General features: G+C 38.0%; 1 protein-coding gene across 3 annotated transcripts in view; it reads right to left on the reverse strand.

Moving 5' to 3' along the window:
* LOC106530886 (transcription factor SOX-6) overlaps positions 1-19,403 on the reverse strand; it is a 150,010-nt gene that overhangs the window by 92,578 nt on the left and 38,029 nt on the right. For all 3 annotated transcript variants that reach the window (XM_014026604.1, XM_014026605.1, XM_014026603.1), the window contains one exon: positions 126-345. In XM_014026604.1, the coding sequence (XP_013882058.1) occupies positions 126-341 (216 nt within the window). In that variant the 5' untranslated portion in view covers positions 342-345. The remainder of the gene's footprint in view (positions 1-125; positions 346-19,403) is intronic.

The following is a 19,403-nucleotide window of genomic DNA, read 5'->3' on the forward strand; positions in this document are numbered from 1 at the left end:
GCCCCCAAGTGTGTTCACTGTGTCCACACAGCAACCACTTCTGTTTTATAGATGTGAGTTATAGCGACACATCTCGTGTTTGGGCATGGTCAGTTTCTTCGCTCCGTGCGTAATTCACTTCTCACCATCACAGCAGGGCCGACGTTCTCCCACTCAGCATCTGTCGGGTTCTCTCTGGCAGGCTGAAGGTGGTCTGGGTGGGGCTCATCATGCGAAGAAGGCGACGCCGTCTCCTTTGGGCCGTCGCGCTCGTCTCCATCCCAGGCCTCATTGTCCCGACCAATCACTTCCGCCTCCTCAGATGATGGGTGAAAGGGAGGAGTTGCTCGCAGGGAAGACATCCTTCTGTGAAGGGGTGAAGAAAAAAAGAGAAAAGGGTTTTGGTGTTCTTGGTTTGCTTTGTGTGATTTACAGTCTCGTCATGAAGGAAAGATATAAACAAAAGTGACATGAGAACATTAAGAAACTCGTGCTGCTGATCTCTTGGTGAAAAAGTTACCCAAGAGGTTAAAACACTTCAAAACAAACTTTAACTCTAAACACTGCCAAAACAACAATGAAAAAAACTTTCTTGTGCTTGAAAACTTTCTGGTGAGTGAAGCTGCTAATGGTTCAAGAACTCAACCAAAATAACACCATACATGTCAAGTTGGACTGATTGTCAGCAAATTACACAGCTTTTCCAACATTTTGCATGCACACAGATAGAAAATCAAACAGATTTTTTTCCCAAAATCTCAGCTTCAAATTTGTTTTATGTCAAAGCCTATATGGAAATGCTAAATCTCTTCCACTTGACTGTATCTGCTCCATCACAGACTTCATTATCAACCCCCACACCCAGCCCCTTGTCCTTCGCTTTGCTTCTTATGAGGGTCTGGACTCTCAGCTATGGAGAAGTGATTCTTGCTGGAGGCGTGGCCTCTGTTGAAGTTTAAAATGATTGGATCGGTTTGCCGCGACGTATGTGTGCCAGCTACACTGTGAAGGAGGCTAAGCTAAGAAGCTAACCAGAAATCGTATGCGCTGTAAACAATCCTACTGAGAAGAGAGAAGTACCGAGCCGAACGAGATGACTGTAAATGAGAGCTGCTGCTTTGTCAGACAAATTTAATTTAATTTGGAAGCCTTATCAACATGAACTGGTTTCATTCACTTCCTTCACTGTCATTGCTAAACTAACTAGCAGACACTGTGCAGAAAATTAGCGTCGTTCAAAACTCCTCTTTCTGTTCTCTGATTGGCCCGAACAAAAATTCTCCTGAAGAAATCCTTCTCTATGGGAGAAATCCCAGATGGAGCAGTGAAGGGAAACTAGAGCTGAGTGGAACTGCATAGGAAGGCAAGGGCCAGGTTACCACACCCCTTGTGTTTTCTGAGAGTACTGCAGATTTTTTTTGTGAAATTTAGGGATTTCCAAAAGTCAGTATACAGGTAACACTCGAAAGGGCTGGCATGTATGTAACACATGTACGTAGCACACAAAACCATGTTTCTGTCTACACCTTTTGTTTTAGTTGTGAGTGTGTTTGTCCGTTGTATCCACAAAATCTCATGAAAAGTGAATGGATTATTTTAATGAATTTCTCAGAAGGTAAACATTGGATTTAACACGATTGAGTCAGGTCATCTGGACAGGTTCTTCTCTGTTGAAATGTTTTTGTCTTTTATTTAATAGACCTCTTCAGATGTCAAGTGCCAGGAGGACTGTGACCAGTTATACATCAAAGAAACACGCAGCCACTGTTTAGAGGATGGCCCAACACAGAAGAGCAACATCATCAGGCAAGGACTCTGGTTTACACTCATCTACAGGCCAGCGGCCATTTTTTTCAGGGATGACGATGCTCTTATCCTTGATAGGGAGGAACATTGGTTTGAGGAAGCCACTTTGTGAAAAGAAACATTTTTAAATTGGGGGGGGGGGGGGGGCTTTCTGTCCAACTATCCCCCTCTTACAGTGCTGTTATTGCGAGTATCCCACAGCTTTCTGTGAACAACAAGCATCCATCAGAACTCTAATGATTGGCTGTTAGGCTGATGGTCAACTAGATCTGGGTGTCACTGACAAACTGGTTGATCCACCATGTGAAGGTACTGCTTATGAGGCTTTACCTTGATGTAGTTCATCATCACAAATCCCGCAAGTGCTAACAAACCATGCAAAACTACACATCAAAAATATAATTTACAAGGTTTGACCAAAATACTTGTAACAGCATGTCAGCAAGAGGATTTTAGTTTAAAACTCAGACGTAAAAGGCATCCAGCAACATGCAGTCCTTCAAGAAATGCTAGGTTTTTAATGTGTTTATTAGCTTGAATACCACTTGAGTTTGGAAAAAGACTGTGGAATGGACCGCAATCAGCATACACTCTGAGTCTTGTGTGACTATCTGTGATGAATTATGCAAAGAGCTCAAGATGTTAAAAGAAAAGCTGTTGTAATATTCCACAGCATGCACTTTTTTTCACAAATATATTCATTATATATTTACTCATTTTATAGTTACATGTGAACACAAATTAAATAGTCTTATGATTAGTTTGCAAATGGTAGTGTGTGCTACTTTTAGTGTATTGTTTTTTTTGACCAAACACAGTTGGTCTGTTTCACAGATGACGGAATAAAAACAAAAAGCAGTTTAAAATGTGAAAACATGAACAGTTCACACACGTCATATTTTTGCATTTACAGACGCATTTAAGGCAGTTTACATACTTTTAAGAAAACCTTTGCTCACAAAATAAACTCACACGGAGATACAGTAATCTTTAATCTACTTGGAACAGTAAAAATATGTAAACCTCAGATTAAGAAAAGTAGTTACCTGCAAGAAGTTGTTTTTTTTTTTGCTACCTGTCATTGTGCTTTATTAGATATATTTGTTCACCATATTCTTTCTTAAGTGATTTCAACCCTACGTATTTGTTTACAGGTTTTATTTTCTGTTTTCATGTGGCAAAATGAAAAGGCAGACACATATGTGCACATGCACACACATCTATGCACAACTTTAAAGAAACAAACCAAATTACTATGTGATAAGTGACAGGTCATATATCAGCTGGTTAAGGGCACAAGAGGGGAACTCAAAGCAGTTCCACCTATCGCTCTCCACACACATACACACAAACACACATCAGAGAGGCAAAACAAATTGCAGCTTCAACATTAGCGTTCAGTAAATCAAAGAAGGCTGTCCATCTGAAATACAGAGCCTCTTTGGTGCCGTAAGCTGACCCGCAGGTTAAGAGGAATGAACAGTCCTGCACTTTGTGGTGAAACAGTAAAAAGTGATTATTATTTCCTTTAAAGAGATTAATAAAGATTTAGATGTAAGCCTTGGGGGCTCGGTTCTTGGGGTCTCTCTCGGGGTCTGTGGCTCTGGTCCCCCTTATGTTTGCCTTGGGTCTTGGGGCTCGGGTCTGTGGTCCTCCTCAATCACTATTTAATATTCCACTGGAGAAATCTTGTATTTATATACATGCTCACAAGCGCACATAAATAGACATTTGGATCCTGGGGTTTCTGACAATCACTGGATGTATATATGTGCATGTATATACAGTATACTGTATGTGTGTGTGTGTGTGGGGGGGGGGGCAGGTATGAGTGTGTGTGTGTATGTAGGTATATATGTATGCATGTATATGTGTGTATATGTGTATGTGCCTGATTGTGTGCGATGGTCAAATGTCGGGTGTGGTGTCCTGTGTGTTATTGGTGTTCATTTCACATGTTGTATAATGTCTATCGGTTTCTCTCTTTACTGTTCTTATACTTCTCTTGTACTTTTTCTTTTTCTTTCTTACTATAGTATTATAAAAACAGATGTAAAATTATTTATATGCCAAAATAAACATGCTGCAGTAACAATGCAAAGATCAATAGATTTGACTGGGAAGAAAAATAGACTTGTGTGAGTTATAGAACAGAAATTAAACTAAACACTTGTGCTGCACATGAACAGCGTGACTCATAAAAACGAGCAGGATTCCTGTCTGCTCTGATTGTTGTTGGGAGGCCGTGTGGGCCATAATGTTCTGAACATGTCCCTGTTTTACTGCCTCAAGCTGGAATGCAGCGTCCAGTGACTCTGTAACGCAGGTTAAATTAGAGGAGGGTCGCGGGTATATGGGCACGAAAAGTGAAACTCGCTCAACTCTGACCTGAAGATGGTGGAGAACCACTAATAGTACACCACTGCAGCTACATTACCTGGGTGGCGAGAACAAACTGTACCGATTATTTTTCTACGTTTGGAGCGGATTCAAAATTTTAAAGAAAAAAAATAGGAATTGCATTTTATTTTCTCTCAAAAAGTTGTTGCAATTGTTCACGTAGTTCCAAAAAAAAAAAAAGACAGACTGCGCACAAGTCAAGCATCTGTGTTTGTGCTTAGATGCAGCAACACAAAAGGCGAGGAAGACCTGCATCTGTGAGTTCCATTTTTAGGCACAACTTCAACTTTTGAGAAGACGTGCTTCCATAAGATCTGTCAGACCTCTGCTCAGCTTCCAGCAGCTTCATTTAACAGTGTGGGGTCTACACTGACCTTCCTGCAGTCCAGTTCAGTCTTTTGTTAAAACTGTGTGACTAATAATGAAAAGGAGAATCAGACATTACAGACTGCTGAGAGGCTGAAATTTAGATTTATACAAAAATTTCCCATGTAAAACTGCAATAATTTAGTCTCCTAAATGATCAATAAACCCTTTTCTTTACTACTTTGGATATTTTTTATATGGATGTTGTTTCTTTCCATCTATATTTAAAACTTTATTCACATAATTAGTACAAAAGTACAAAAATATATTGCTTCACTAAATGGCAAAATGTATCCATTATCAAAACATATGTCATGTATATGTCATATATACATAATAAATCAATATACATATAAAAACATGAGAAAAAATACAGTAGCATGAGAGACACAGATTACATCATTTCTCTTAAGCATTGTTTTGAGTTACAGAGCAATTCAAATATCAGTTTTTACTCTACAAAAAACTGTTTAAATGTTGCAAAATATTTATATTTTCTGTCATCATTTTCTCAGTTTGTTAGTTTTCTAAATAAAATAAAAAAATAAAAACTCACTTTTTTATAATGTGTCTCTCAAAACATTACTAATTACAGATTTTATTTTAAAAAAAAGAAATAATTTGACCAGATAGAGTTGACCTAAGAAAAAAAAGATCACATGTTCTCTATTGAGGGGGCAGGACCAGTCTGCTGTACTTAAATAACTGTTTTTATTCATTTGAGGCCTTGTCCAGGGGTGGACCTAGACATTTTTGCAAGGGGTGGCCATGGCAAAAAATCACTCTGAGTTTAAAAATTCAAGATGGCTTAAATTATGCATTTTTAAGAAATATTGATCTGAAATTTTGAGATCATAGCAAAGAATGATCCAAAATACATGCTGAATTCTAGTCACAACTTATTATTCAGCCATTTTTAGACATACAAAGCTGGAGATTAGTGTAGAAGTAGCCAAATCTACATTTATGAAATTCTAAATGCTAATTAGAAATTCAAGATGGCCACCACAGCTAACTTTAGATGGCTATAATTCAATCATTTGAAGATTCATTCAGATGGAATGGGTAGCTAAGAATGGTCACATGCTGATTGTTGATGTTAATCTTAAATTAAGCTAATTTTACAAAGGGATACAATTTAGCCATTTTAAACTTACATAGCTAAAAAAATTCTGCATTACAGTAGGATCAGAAAACAACATCTAAATACATGTAAAACAATCCAAGATCCCACCTAGGTTGGGCAATCAGGTGCCAGAGGTGGCACTTGCCACCCTTGCCACTCCTCTAGCTCCACCCCTGGCTGTGTCATCAAACTGGTGCCTACAATAAAGCTGCAGCTTATATTTAAAAAGTGTGGGTTTAAACTTTACAATCTGTCACTGGTGTTTCATCCTCATTCCACACAAAACCCTGCAGGAAGTTTTGGCACAGGCAGGCTTAGATTTTACACAACAATTTCAAGTCATAAGACTCTGGACAAGCAACAAATAAATCACTGATCCACAACCTGCTCAGTCACTCTACTCTGAAGCAATGAGAAGACAAGAGGAGATAGAACAGTCTATTTTTAGCTGACAATATTGCTACCACTGTGTTTATGTGGAAGCAGAAGTCTTAGTTTCCTAGAACTGATGTCTCATATGGCCAGGAATGCCCAGACTCTTAACCTGCTGCCACTGATAGGGTTTCACCGTGCAGCGCCACTTAGTTTGTTATTAAAGACCACCACAGGACTCTGTGTGACTGACTGGAGGAGAAGGAAAACTTCTCTTCTGATCACTCCTTTGTTTAAATATTACATGTACAGCTAGGGAAAATGCTTTGATTTGATGTTATATCATTATGTGTCAATACATATATAATCACTGGTATTTTTTTTTTACTACTGTTCTTGTATGGCACAGTTTTCCACCCATCCTCCATCAGCTTTGAGAAACCCAGTCAAAATACTCAACAAAATGTGCAGCTCAGTTGTTTTCTGTGTGCTATAACTTCAGTGATGTACATAGAGTATATCTGCACACACTAAAATGGATTTTGGGCAAAATAAGTGAGAAAATTCATGTCTCTGTAGAATTTTATAACTCAGACAGAATTCCCAGTAGAAGCATAATTCATTTAAAGGTTTAAACATTTTAATTTGTTTACAACTTTTAGCCAATTGCAGTGGAACCTTTATGATTTTTGAAGATTTTATCACAAAATAATAAACTCAGTGTGATGTCACACCTACTTATGATTGGGCTGTCGAAACATTACAAAGGTTTTAGAAACTCTACTTATTTCCACAATCTTTGCCCTTCTTATGCAATCTGTTCATCAAAACGTTAACATTTTAGTCTTTTTTTACTCAGTGAGTTTCTGCTAGAGTGCAGAGTGCATGCATATAAACTAATGTTGCCCTCCACTGTTCAGGCATTATTGCGTTGTAAAGCCCAGCCCAGCCACAGCATGGCCTTATCCCTGTCCCCGGTTGGGTTTGCTTTGAGCAGAGTGTTGCCTCGATGTGAGTGGGGATCATAACATCAAAAATGCCAAATCCAATGTCACTTCATTTGCCACACAACAATAGACAATGTTGAGCTCCAAAGAAAGGTACCGCAGAACATCCAGCAGTATGATGCTAAAGATGAAAGGGAAAGACGACAGAGGACGGTAAGCTAATGGTAGCTAATGTTATCCTGTTGCTGCTTTGTGTCTTGCTATAGTTGTTATGTAGTTGAACTTGTGTGGAGAAAAAATGTTACAGTCATTGCAAACAATTGAAGGAAAATTAATCTCATCTGTGTGATTTGACTCCCTACGAACCAATAGGCAACAGCTGACATCAAACCAGGCTGGACAGTCTACAAATAGAAGCACAGGTCTCTGGATTCCAGACACTGGGCTAGAAGTGGGTCATAGAGGCTAATGCAAATACTCAGGTTTGAACCCAGACTGGGCCTTAACTGGCAAAAAGGCCTTATCTGAGTTCAAAATTTCTCTTCGACTCTGGAAGTAAAGGATCTTTTCCACCAGTCCTAAGTTCTGCCTGTATGTGTAGACAGATAAATTGAGGTGTGACAACCATAGATGGGTATACCATTTATGATACAGGATTAAAAAAAATCATTGATTTTCCACAGTCGCACTTTGAGACTTACTTTCTGCTCTGCAATTCTGTTTGCCTGCCTTAAAGTGCTGTCAACGAATATCTATTTTTCTCTAATTGTATCTGTTTATGTAACAAAACATTGCCATTCTTAAACAGCTGTTTCCCGCCTTTTTTTCTTTCACCTGAAGTAGATGATACTTTCACATTTCTACTGCAAAGTTACTTATTATCAAACATCAAGAATGATTTTTTTCAATGACTAGCTATAACTGCTCATCCCATCTTCCAGAGAAAAACTTCGTCTAACACTGTGGGATTTTCCCGACCACAACTGTTATTTATGGTGACATCAGTCTGTCCTCACTGATACAAAACAAGTGAGCAATTTTAACAACAGGAGCAAACCTCCTCGATAACGTCAACAGAGAACACACTGTTGACCAAGAAGTTTGAATTTTTCGCCCTTGTACAAGTTAGGTTTTTACGAGCATGAGTTTAATAAGGTCATCCCACATCTAAGAGATTAATGATAATGTTTGAGCTGAATGCCTGTTTCATAACTATCATAATAATTAATCACAATAAGATGTGCTCATTGTCTTTGAGCATGATGGTTTAACTTTCTTCCATTGTCGGTCGAGTTAGGACGTTTTCACAGCCTTTAGCTCTGAGACACTCAACTAAACAAAGAGTTGGTGGTGGACTGCCAGTTAAGCCCCCATCAAAATGAGGACAGTAACTTAGATTTCCTCTGTCAGTGGAAGGAAAATGAACACAGAGGTCGGAATTTGGCAGGCGGAGAGTTGTTCAGATCTGGCCTGGAACCTGGCGACTTGGGCAAAAACAGTCAGGCATTGTGGGAGTGTGGATGGAGAGAGCGACCTGTGACAGATGAGAGTAGGAGAGAGAGAGGGCCCCCTCTAAGAAAAACAGTGCACAAAGCGCCATTCACAACCTAGGTCCCTTCTGCCACTTGTGGAGTGAGAGAAGGACTCAGACAAAGGCCTCCAGCTCAACCAATTGGGTGTAAAATCTCCAGCCGTCCCAGCTGGATAGAACTGAGGAAGTGGGGAAATACCAGAGAGGAAAAAAGAGACAGAGAATAAGAGAAGAGGGGGTTCAAAAAACTGGAGGATAAAGGAAAAAAGAGGACTTTCACTGTAATTGTTTGTCTTCTGGACAGTTAAGAGAAGAAAGTGAAAAAGATCACTGAAAGTTTCAGCGGAAACAAAAAGGCCCTCCGGCAACGCAAGCTAGACCCTGAGAAAAAGCGTCAGCTGCCTTCTCCTAAAACCATCAAATATTTAGTAGTTATGGCAATAATTTCCCTTCATAATCACAACTCACATGTTAATCATGTTTGGGGACATTGTCAACGAAACCAAGTGAGCAACTGCAGCCTCAGTTTTGTTTTGTTTTTTAAGTGATTATTTTTAAGAAACCAAACATTTGGTTTTGCTCCCACACTGCAGTTTAAAGCACATTATTAATAAGACAAACGCATTTAGTCTTGATACATTCCAGTTTTTCTTTTTAAGTTACAAACAAAACATTTAATCAGAAAAAAATCACTAAATATACCCTCTGACATTATAACAGGGCTATTCAACTGGTGGCCCGTGGGCCACATTCAGCCTGCCAGTGATATCAGTCTGGCCTGCCAATGAGTTCCTATTAAAAATAAACTGTAAATTTAAATCTCCATTTCAATGCAGCAAAACAAACAAATTTAAATGGTTAAAAAAGTAATTTTACATAGTGCAGTGTCGGGCAGTTCCACCCCCACCCTTCTTGGATGTCTGTCCCCAGAGCTGTTGGCTTTCAGTAATTGTGACCCCCTGAATAATTTAGTTGAACAGCTCTGTGTTATACGATTATATATCTGCAATGCAAATACTAGATACAGTAAATGCACTTTTTGAGTATTACTGACCACTCAAAGCACCTTTACACTAGAAATCACATTCACCTAATCACACACTGATGTGCAGATTGGGGTCAACCTGTTTAGTCTCTTGATGAGGAAGGACTGAATTAAACCACCAGTGTTTCAAGTAGAAGATGACCGCTCTTTCTCCTGAGCCACTTCTGTCCCATCATTATGTTTGTTTATTCCAGGTTGTGCTCATCTGTCTTATTATATATAAAAAATGCAGTCTTCTAAGTTCTGTCAGTTTGTCATTTCCACTTAAATGAGACTCGTCATGTATTTAAATCTGTCTATTTCACATTTAAATCAATCAGTTGGGGTCTAAATAAAGTAAAACTGCAGTGCTTTGGTCTGAATTCCACATTATTGTAACTCCACAAGCCCTTCTTTCAGCCCTTTTCTGTATGTCTCAGATCAACTCGTTTTGAGGCTGTCTCTTTAAATTAAAACAAGGCTCTTCACACCCTGCCTCCCTACAGCTTTCACACTGCTCCATTTGGAGTTTATGACTATATATAGTGTAGCAGAAATGTTTTATTTAAAAATTGATTCAAAGATCAAGAACTTCAGAATTTAAAGAACAAGGGAAGACTTGTCAGTCCAGCCTTACATGTTGGAGCTAGTCTGACCCAAAGCCAGAGGAGAATTAAGACGAGGAAACTGTAGTTGGTAAGTCAAGACCTTATTTGGCATTTCTGTTGCAAATACTGACTTGATAGCATATCAGAAAATATCATAGAAAATAGAGAAAAATGAACGAATTGAAAAATATGAACCAAACAGAATCTAGAGATATCTACGCAGCACCAGGAGAAACTAAATTAAATTTCTGCACTCCTAGAGATTAAAAAAAAACTAAATGTATTTAATGGATACAAAAGGGGATTTTGCATGATATGTCCCCTTAAACCAAAAGCGAAAGACAAAACAATAATTAAATAAAGAAAACTCTAAAAACAAACCAAATCAAGACAACCTGAAGAAAAAAAACTGTTTATGAGATAATCGGAGTCACATGCAAAGTGGCAGTCCTACAATCTGATTGGCTGCCTTGTTGTGTGAAAAATGACAGCTTTTACAAAATCTGTCTGACAGGAAAAGAGCAAAACAACATACAATGTCCAATTTGAAATGTGACACCATTCAGACTGAATAAGAGGCCGTGCTGATCGTTTGTTAGAACCTTGATAAATGTTTGACCATTTCAGTTCCGTGCCCTATTGGCCTGCAGGATTTCTAATTTAATTTTTTATTCCCGAGTTAAAAGAAAATAATGACCAAATAAGAATGCTGAACAAAAACAAAAATAATTGAAATAAGAAGAAACCAAAAAATAAAAAATAAAAGAACTCTGAAAATAAAGCTGCTAAAATACATTCCACATATTTAATGGAAGTATTTCTTGTCTTTGTCCACTTCAGCAAGGTCCTTCTTCCATCAATAGATGTTTGTGTTTTCAGGCAACCTGTAAATCTGAACAAGCTGCAGGGTGTTGCTCAAAGGAAAAAATGCTCAGATTCTCTGGATTAATAAATAAGGGGGTGGGGGGGGGGGAGAGAAAGAGCAAAACTGGCCTTCTATGTGAACTTTTCCTAGCTTTGAAATCTTTCTGGACTCTCATTAGATCATCCCAGCTTGCTGCAAACAGAGCGTGCTGTCAAAGGTCAGACATGTGGAATGTGAACACACACACATACTGCACTGTTTTCTGAAAGAGATTCTCTTCTCCTGCCTCTTTTGCCCAAAATAGAAAAGTTTAATAGCGGCACCAGCAACCCCAAAAACCAGGCCACTTGGTCACAACCTTAATAGTAAGAAAAGCAGTTTTGTTTTGTGAAATTCCAGTTTATTAACATGGATTTTACTGTCAGAGGCCAATCTGTGGCTCCACAGCCAGAAACGCCAACACATACCTGCACTGTTTCAAAGCTGGAGCTGCTTATCGCATGCAACCACAAGTATTCTCTGACCTTTTCTTGACTTAGGCGAAACAATGAAGGGAGGTGAGCAGAGGGCGGATGCTGCATACGATTGTTGGGTTGCCTAACTAACTGCATCAATCAGCTGTCACAGCCAAATCCTTCCACTGCTCTCAGGTAAGTGAATCGTTGCTAGATCATCAGTGTACATCGAGCAGCTTTATGTATTTACTCAATTAAAAAAAATAAGAAAAATGCTTTTACAACCACATGGCAATGTTCAGGCTCGATGCTAACCGAATTAGCATCAGACCTGAAAACTCTTCTATTACTCCACGTTTTAAGTACAAACCATAAGAATACTATCATTGTTGGCAATGAGGTTTCAAACCCAGAATGTAGACTAGACTTGAAGGTCTCGAAATAAACAGTTTTAATTTTAAAAAGATATGATATAAAGTAATGCTGTGGCAACCCTGAACAGACACACAAAAAAATACTAAGGACTTGGATAAACACAAGGCTCGAGATGACATTGAAATAGAGGAAAACTAACATGCAAAATCACAAACACTTATGTAGAAACAAACAGTAACAGATGAGAGTGGGCAGGGCGGGAGGGGCGGGGCAGGGAGTTCTCAGAGGAGAACAGAACTGATCAGGACTCAAGCACAAAGATCCTGAAACACAGGTGGATGGAACAGAATAACCACCAAGGAAATCAATCTAAAATGTATCTCAAGGACATATTAAATAGGTAAACACAGACCCTGAAAAATACAGCCAATGAATCTTAAACTTAATATTTTTATTTACCTATTTTTATTTTTGATATTTTCATTATACACTGATAGCCTAAGTGTGAAGTGTTTGATTGAAATTGCAATGCATTGAATTTAGGTTTGTTTAAACGTTCTAAATGATCTTGCAAACACTGTAAACTTGTCAACACACATTCCTGCTGTGAGGCCATAGGATAACAGCTTTACCATAAACTCAGTGTACAGAATAATATTCCCAAAATGACCTAACATCCCAATTTAAGGGTTTTGTGCTTCAAAAGCTGGACACCAGGAGCAAACAGCAGGTCTCATGTCTCCATTAGGTATGTTGATGGAACCTATTAATCATAGTCAGCTCAGAAATGAATGTGTTGTTTGTAAGGTGGGTTCAAACACACGCCTCTGTGCTCTGGGTCTCTGTGTTCGACCTCTGTGCCTCTGAAATGCCCGACTCCAACCACAGACCCCAAGAAATCCAGAAGTGGCCAGAGTGACCAACACCTTCCCTTGTGCTCGTTAGTTTTCCTGGCACAAGAACACACCCATAACTAACACAAATACAGCACACACATGCATTTATCTGCCTCGTGGCACAGATTCAGAGAAAACCAATGAAGAAACCATTGAAAACTGAAGACCAAAGTCAACACACAGTGGCTCAAAGGAACGGTTTGTCTGATTCCTCCTGCTCACACAAATTAAAGTCCATCGCCCACCATTTTTGACATATCCAGTGAAAAATGATAGAGACAACAAATGAATATCTGTGTTCTATGGCAAATGTTGAAAAGTGGTTTTAAAAATGTAGTTTTTGAGACAATTTCAGGCTGCTTCAGTCAAGGCTTTGGAAACAGTTCCTTTATTTCCATATATGTGCTGTGACATCACTCAATCAATCAATCATGCAGCACTGACAGATTTCTATTGTCCAAGGCTGGAGTTTGTTGTAAAGACGGAGAAAAAAGGCCCAAACTCTATCCATTCTCACCCCTACCCCTGCTGAATAAACATCCTCAACACCTTTCTGACTAAAGCCCAAAGTTATTTGTCAAGCACACAAAACATCTACAAGAAAAAAAAAGAAAAAGACAAAACTGAAGAAAATTCATCAGCAATCCAGAAACAGCAATAGTGGTAGTGAGTAATGAGATTGGTGAAGGTTAACATGTTTGGGTTAGTTAGGGTGTAATGTAGTGTGTTGGTTTAGTTTAGTCAGTTTTAGTGTGTTTGAGTAAAATTATTGAAGCAATTTTTGTGAATAAATAATAGTTACACATACGGATGCACCAATTTCCTTAATTTTGGGAGATTGATGAACGACCGATACTTAGATAAGATCAGTGGAAAAGATCAGCTTCTCTTCTACCTCCACAAAGATCTGAAAATCAGCCACTGTCCCATTTAGCTCTGCTGTGAGAACTGCCTAATGTCCAGTTAAAACAAGTTTGTATCGTTTCAAGGGCATTGTTCAATGTTTTTCAGTAAAATAAGATTGGAGGTGTATTGTGACCTTATAACACCAGACAGGGTCAGTTATTTAAAAAATTGCTCTCAGCTAATGAGAATTGGCACGTTAGACTTTTTAAATTTCAATGATTGGCCAGAAAACTGCAATTAGTGCACCCCTACACAAACTCTACCAAACCAGCAGCACTTTGATCAAAACATATTTTTATCTGAGCTCATACATAAATCTGACTTGACTTTAAATTAGCTCTGTCACTTAGGTTTGTCAGCCTTTGAATATGAAAAAAAGACTAAATATTACAGGAAATCAAAAGTTTTCGATGTGAAAAGCATGTGATTAAAGAGAAAAGGGCCTCATAGGTTTCTTGTAGCAGTTGTGAAACCTCAACCTATCAAATATACCGCACATCTAACGCCTTCGTTTCAAATTTACATACATGTAAAATAATTACTGAACAAATCCACGACAAGATCATGAAGAAAGCATCTAAAAAATTTGAAAATGTTTCCTCAGAAAGAATAATAATAGTGCAACTTCTACACATCCTTATGTCCATGGTTAGTGAATCTCTCAGTATGTAAGTGTATAAACTGTTGCTCCTCACCTGACTTTAATGCCACATTGAAGCACGTTAAAAAAAGAAGAATTAAATATTTAAATATTTAAATATTCATGGGTAAGACTGAACATTTGAATGGTATAAAAGTAATTGAAAGACACGTCAAAAATCCTCTCATTTTGTCAAAAATGTACATTAAATAACCTTTCTCACCATAGTTTTACTTATTTTTTTCTGCTAATGCAATAGCGAATAATTTAGCTATTTAATAAACTCTTTACAGGTAAAATGGTGTTTTTGATCTTATAGAGCACTAAAACCTTTTAACCTCTCCTTTGAAGCCATTCGTTTTCATTGACCTCTGTTGGGGACACACTCGAGGATGCAAAAATAATCTTATTGCACAAGTTTTAAGCCTCATTGTACTGCACTTGTACTCGTAACTGTAAACAAGAGGAAATCCTATTATTGTGGGAGCACATGAAAAACCTTTAATGCAAAAAAACTATTTGATTTAAACTTTGTTAGAAAAAATCACTCCCCATTAAAGAGGATGTAGCTAAATGTGCTTTTCAATCACCAAATGTAATAAAACGTGTTTTGTGTTTAAATAAATCAGCAGATTAAGTAATAAAAGTGTGGATTATTGAAGGGTTTAAATTTCAGGCGTATCAAGTCTAATCAGGATGACATCAACTGGAGAAAGTTATCAAAAAAGCTTGTGGCGACATGACAGCTGCGTTCACACACACAGCTGACCACGTTTGCCCGCAGGCGAGCGGCAGAGAAAAGTGAGCTTCAGCAAGACATTACAGGACTCGAGGGACGTCTCACTGAAGCTGAGAACAATCACCAGACAGCCATGTTTATCATCATTCTGTGGTCGTTTACTGCATTTGTCCTTCATGCTGCAGTTTTAATAAGGGCTGGATGTTGAAGTTAGACGATTAGAAAGTCTGAGGAGCTAAAACCCTCCTGAAGTCAGATTTTAAGGATAGTCGTGGTTCATGTCCACTTTTAGTCAGCAACACTGTTTCAGTGCAGGAGAGTTTTTGACAGCAAAGACATCACTGGTGAAGGCCCAGTTTACATCACCAACCACCTTTGATGGCAGAGTTTTAGACTGAGATCATCTTGTGTTGAAAAAAAGTCACTCAGAGCTATTATTGCAGAGATATACAATGGAGTTATGAACGATTTGTCAATTGAACAAATATTGAATTTACTGTGGTAATAGCTGAGAATCGTTTTCTGAGTTTCATTTAAATTTGTTCAGTGGTTGATGAGATATTTTTCTAACAGACAGCGATAACTTTAGTAGGTAATTCCACAGTTCTAAAGACAGATTTCATGCATTTAATTAGCTCTGGGGTATCAGTCTCAGCTACTACCACATCAAATTTTAAGGCCAATATCTGTACAACTCTGTGAAGAACTTGTGACGTGTACCCCACCCCTCACACTGTGACTGCTGGATATGGGCACCAGTGACCCCTGAAAGGAAAAAGTGTATGAGATATATAATTAATGGATGAATATCTGTGAAACTGACAAAGTTAAAGCCATGTTATATTTCTTTCCTGTGCCAGCCATCTTAAATTGAGTTGACTCCAAAAGTTAATTACAATCGTAATCATCTACCCAATGGAAGTTTTACTGAAATCCATTCAATACACGGAGTAAAAATGTCAATGCTCTGTATTTGAGCAATAAAAAAAAATCCTAAAAAAAGGCATGGCAAATCCCATAACTGCTGCCCCTTTTCTAACTTTCTGGGTTTGATTTTCATGCCTGAAAAGAATCTGTAAATCCTAACGCAAACAGAAGACTTAAAAGTTAAACAAGGGGCTGAAGATTGAAGCATCATCTGCGGCGGCGTCCAAACAGGTGGCTTTTAGAGCGCCCAGGAGGCGGGAATGCCTCCTAATCCCAGATTAGGACTGACAAGGCGTTTGGCTGCGTGGCCCCGTTGTAATCCCTGCTGCATCTCTATCCTCTGACAATGAGCTTTGTTCCTGATCTGAGACAGAGCTCGGAGGATTTCCTCAGCTTTGTTAGCATGAAGTGGCTGCATTATTCACAGGCAGGCTACTTTCAGTCAATAAACAACATGTTGTTATTTAATTATTGACCGTGGTGAATGGCAAATGTGTACAGATGGTTCCAACAAGTCCTCTGTGCTCAGGACAGACCAATTTGTCAGGGAGAGGAGAGGGGGCGGTGAAACTGGGATTATATTTCTGAGGAATCTGCTGTTCTTATTAAACTTCTTCCCACATTATAAAAAACCTTGATGGTTAGTCAGTTCCCTGACGTAAAGTTTACATAATGTCTTCATTTGTGATGTGAAATAATGTCTAAGTGTTTATATCGTCCACTCTGCCTGTGTGTGTGTGCATGTCTGTGTTTGTTAGCAAAACATCCAATAAAGTGCACCAGTTTGAATTAAACTTGTAAACACAGAATAAGTTTTACAGATATTGAGGTTAATATTGGTATGGCCCTGGCTGAGACTCATCCACAGCTCATACTCTGAGTGCTAACTGATCCCATGAGAACTTTGTTTAGAACATTGCCAACAATTGTTGAAGGTTTTGATGTCTGTCTGTTAGCAAAATATCACAAGATCCAACAAACAGATTTTAAAGAAACTCACAGTAATTATTAGATATGTATTCCTGTGGACATGCAGTCTGAATGCTTACTGCTGAAAACTGCTGAAGAGGCTGAAGATGTTTAATAGCAAAGCTGTTAAAGTGAGTTCACTTAGAACAGCTGGTATTTACAGAAAGTAGGAAAAGAGAAAATGAATGGAAAATCAGTAGGAAAATAAATGTGTCGAAACACCTAAAAATAGAAACAAGTTGGGTTTAGCAGACAAATGGTAAAAGGACCGTATAACAGCTCACATTAGCAGAAAATTTAAAAAAGAAGTTCAAAGTTGCGATTTGTGATAAAATAACTAAAGTAGCTGAAACAAGATGAAAAACGGTTTTTTTTTAAGTAGCTTTAAAAGCTAAAATTATCTCTAAGAAGCCAACAGAGCATGTTTGTTGAATTAGGAAGAAGCTGAAATTATTGCCTTTCTGGGTAGAGTTTGCATGTTCTCTCCGTGCATGCGTGGGTTCTCTCCGGGTACTCCGGCTTCCTCCCACAGACCAAAAACATGACTGTTAGGTTAATTGATAACTCTAAATTGTCCCTAGGTGTGAGTGAGAGAGTGAATGGTTGTTTGTCTCGTTTGTGTGTCTCTGTGATGGACTGCGACCTGTCCAGGGTGTACCCCGCCCCTCACACTGTGACTGCTGGATTTGGGCACCAGTGACCCACGCAACCCTGAAAAGGAAGAAGCGTGTACAGAAAATGGATGGATGGATGGATGGATGAAATTATTGCCAAAATGGTTGGTTGAAAAAAATCTAAAATTCGCTGAAATCAGCTAAAAAGTAACTTAAAATGCAGAAAACAGCTAAATTACTATAGCAGGAAAAAAAAACAAAGTTAAAATTAGCATTAGAAGTAAAAAGTAATAGAAAGGAGCAGGAAAAATGGTTGAAATATCAGAAAAAAGCTAAAATAAAAAGAAGCCTAATAAGGCCTTTGTGCAGTAAAGATTTACTGAAGGATTTTAAAGATAATTTGAAGACAGCTTCATTTATTTTCAGTAAGAAAAAATGGCCAAAAAAAGCTAAATAGCTTAAAAAATAAGTTCCTGAAATACCAAAAGACAATCTGAACATTTTGATAAATGAAATGTTGAAATAGCAAAAAAAAAAAAAAAAAAAAAAGTGGAATAAGTTATGTGCCAAAAAAAAAAAAACATTTGGAAGAAAAACGGATCATTTCAAACTTTCAGATTGTGCCCTCTGGTCTGGCTGAAGATTCTAGAGGGGACATCGGCCTGGCGCACGTGTGTAAGTTAGGGAGTGTGATTTGAAACTGTTACATGTATTTCAGTAAGATGCATTTGAATTAGACGAGCACTTCCTGCTCAGTAAACACATTCAGAGGGAAAAGAGATGAAGACACTCCTGTGACCAGCTCAGATTTACTGAGGAAAAAAAAAAAGAAGGCTGCTGGTGAAGTGAATAAATTATGCTCAGTGTTTTTTTAGGATGTGAACATAAAATGGAGTGTGTTAAAATACTGTGTGTGTACTGCAAGGTCAGAGGCTCTCCATGCTGCACAAGGTATTCATTGTACTGAAGAGAATAAGCATTGTTCCGATTGCACAAGGTCTCATTTCAGCCTATATAAGGTCATAATGTCACCTGCAACAAAAACCATTCTTCACAAAGAATTACAGTAAATACTTGAATCAAGGCTGAAGACTCAGGTGGAGACAGGTCGAGTCCAACAAGAAAGTCTTAAATCTCTGGACAGGGTGATTAAGTCTTTAAAAAATGCAGCTGTGAAGGACTTGTGTTGTGTTTTAGAAAAACACCTAAAATCATCAGAGAAAACCAGCTGCTACAAAATCTTTTTTTTAAATGTTTTTTATCACGAAAAAGAAAGATTTGAAAAACCTCTAATTTGTAAAGCATTAGAAAATGTTCATTATAATCTCAGTTTGTCTACATATGTGAATGAGAAAAGCAAAGACTGGAGAATATGTCTGTTTTAAGACTTATTCATAGTGTGAAGAAGGCAGGGCCAAAAAACAGTTTAGAAAAATTGTGAGACAGTACACACATTTCCATTTGGAGTCACATTAAATTAGATTTTACGATGGAAATTACAATTTTCAGAAATTTGTATTTTTGCATGAAAGTAATCGGAGAGTGGGGGCTTTAAAGTTATAGGTTAGTCTGGTAACCGGGAATCTAAAGAGTATTAGTTATGTTTAGAGTTCATTATTTAGTCCCAAAAAGCCCTGTTTCCTGTAGGGATGAAGCCAATGACAAACAACTGAATCAAATTTTCTGCAACAAAAACTGCTTCATTGTTTCTGTTAATATTGTTTTAATATTTGTTGTTGGTGACAGACTCTGTTGTATTATTAGTTGTTAGCACATATAAGAAAGATGTTTTCATTTTTTGTTTTTATTTTATAACTTATAGCTTATTATGAAATTTTACTTGTATAACGACTGTGAT

The sequence above is a fragment of the Austrofundulus limnaeus genome, unplaced genomic scaffold (assembly GCF_001266775.1).
Source record: "Austrofundulus limnaeus strain Quisiro unplaced genomic scaffold, Austrofundulus_limnaeus-1.0 Scaffold571, whole genome shotgun sequence".
NCBI classification, from domain to species: domain Eukaryota; kingdom Metazoa; phylum Chordata; class Actinopteri; order Cyprinodontiformes; family Rivulidae; genus Austrofundulus; species Austrofundulus limnaeus.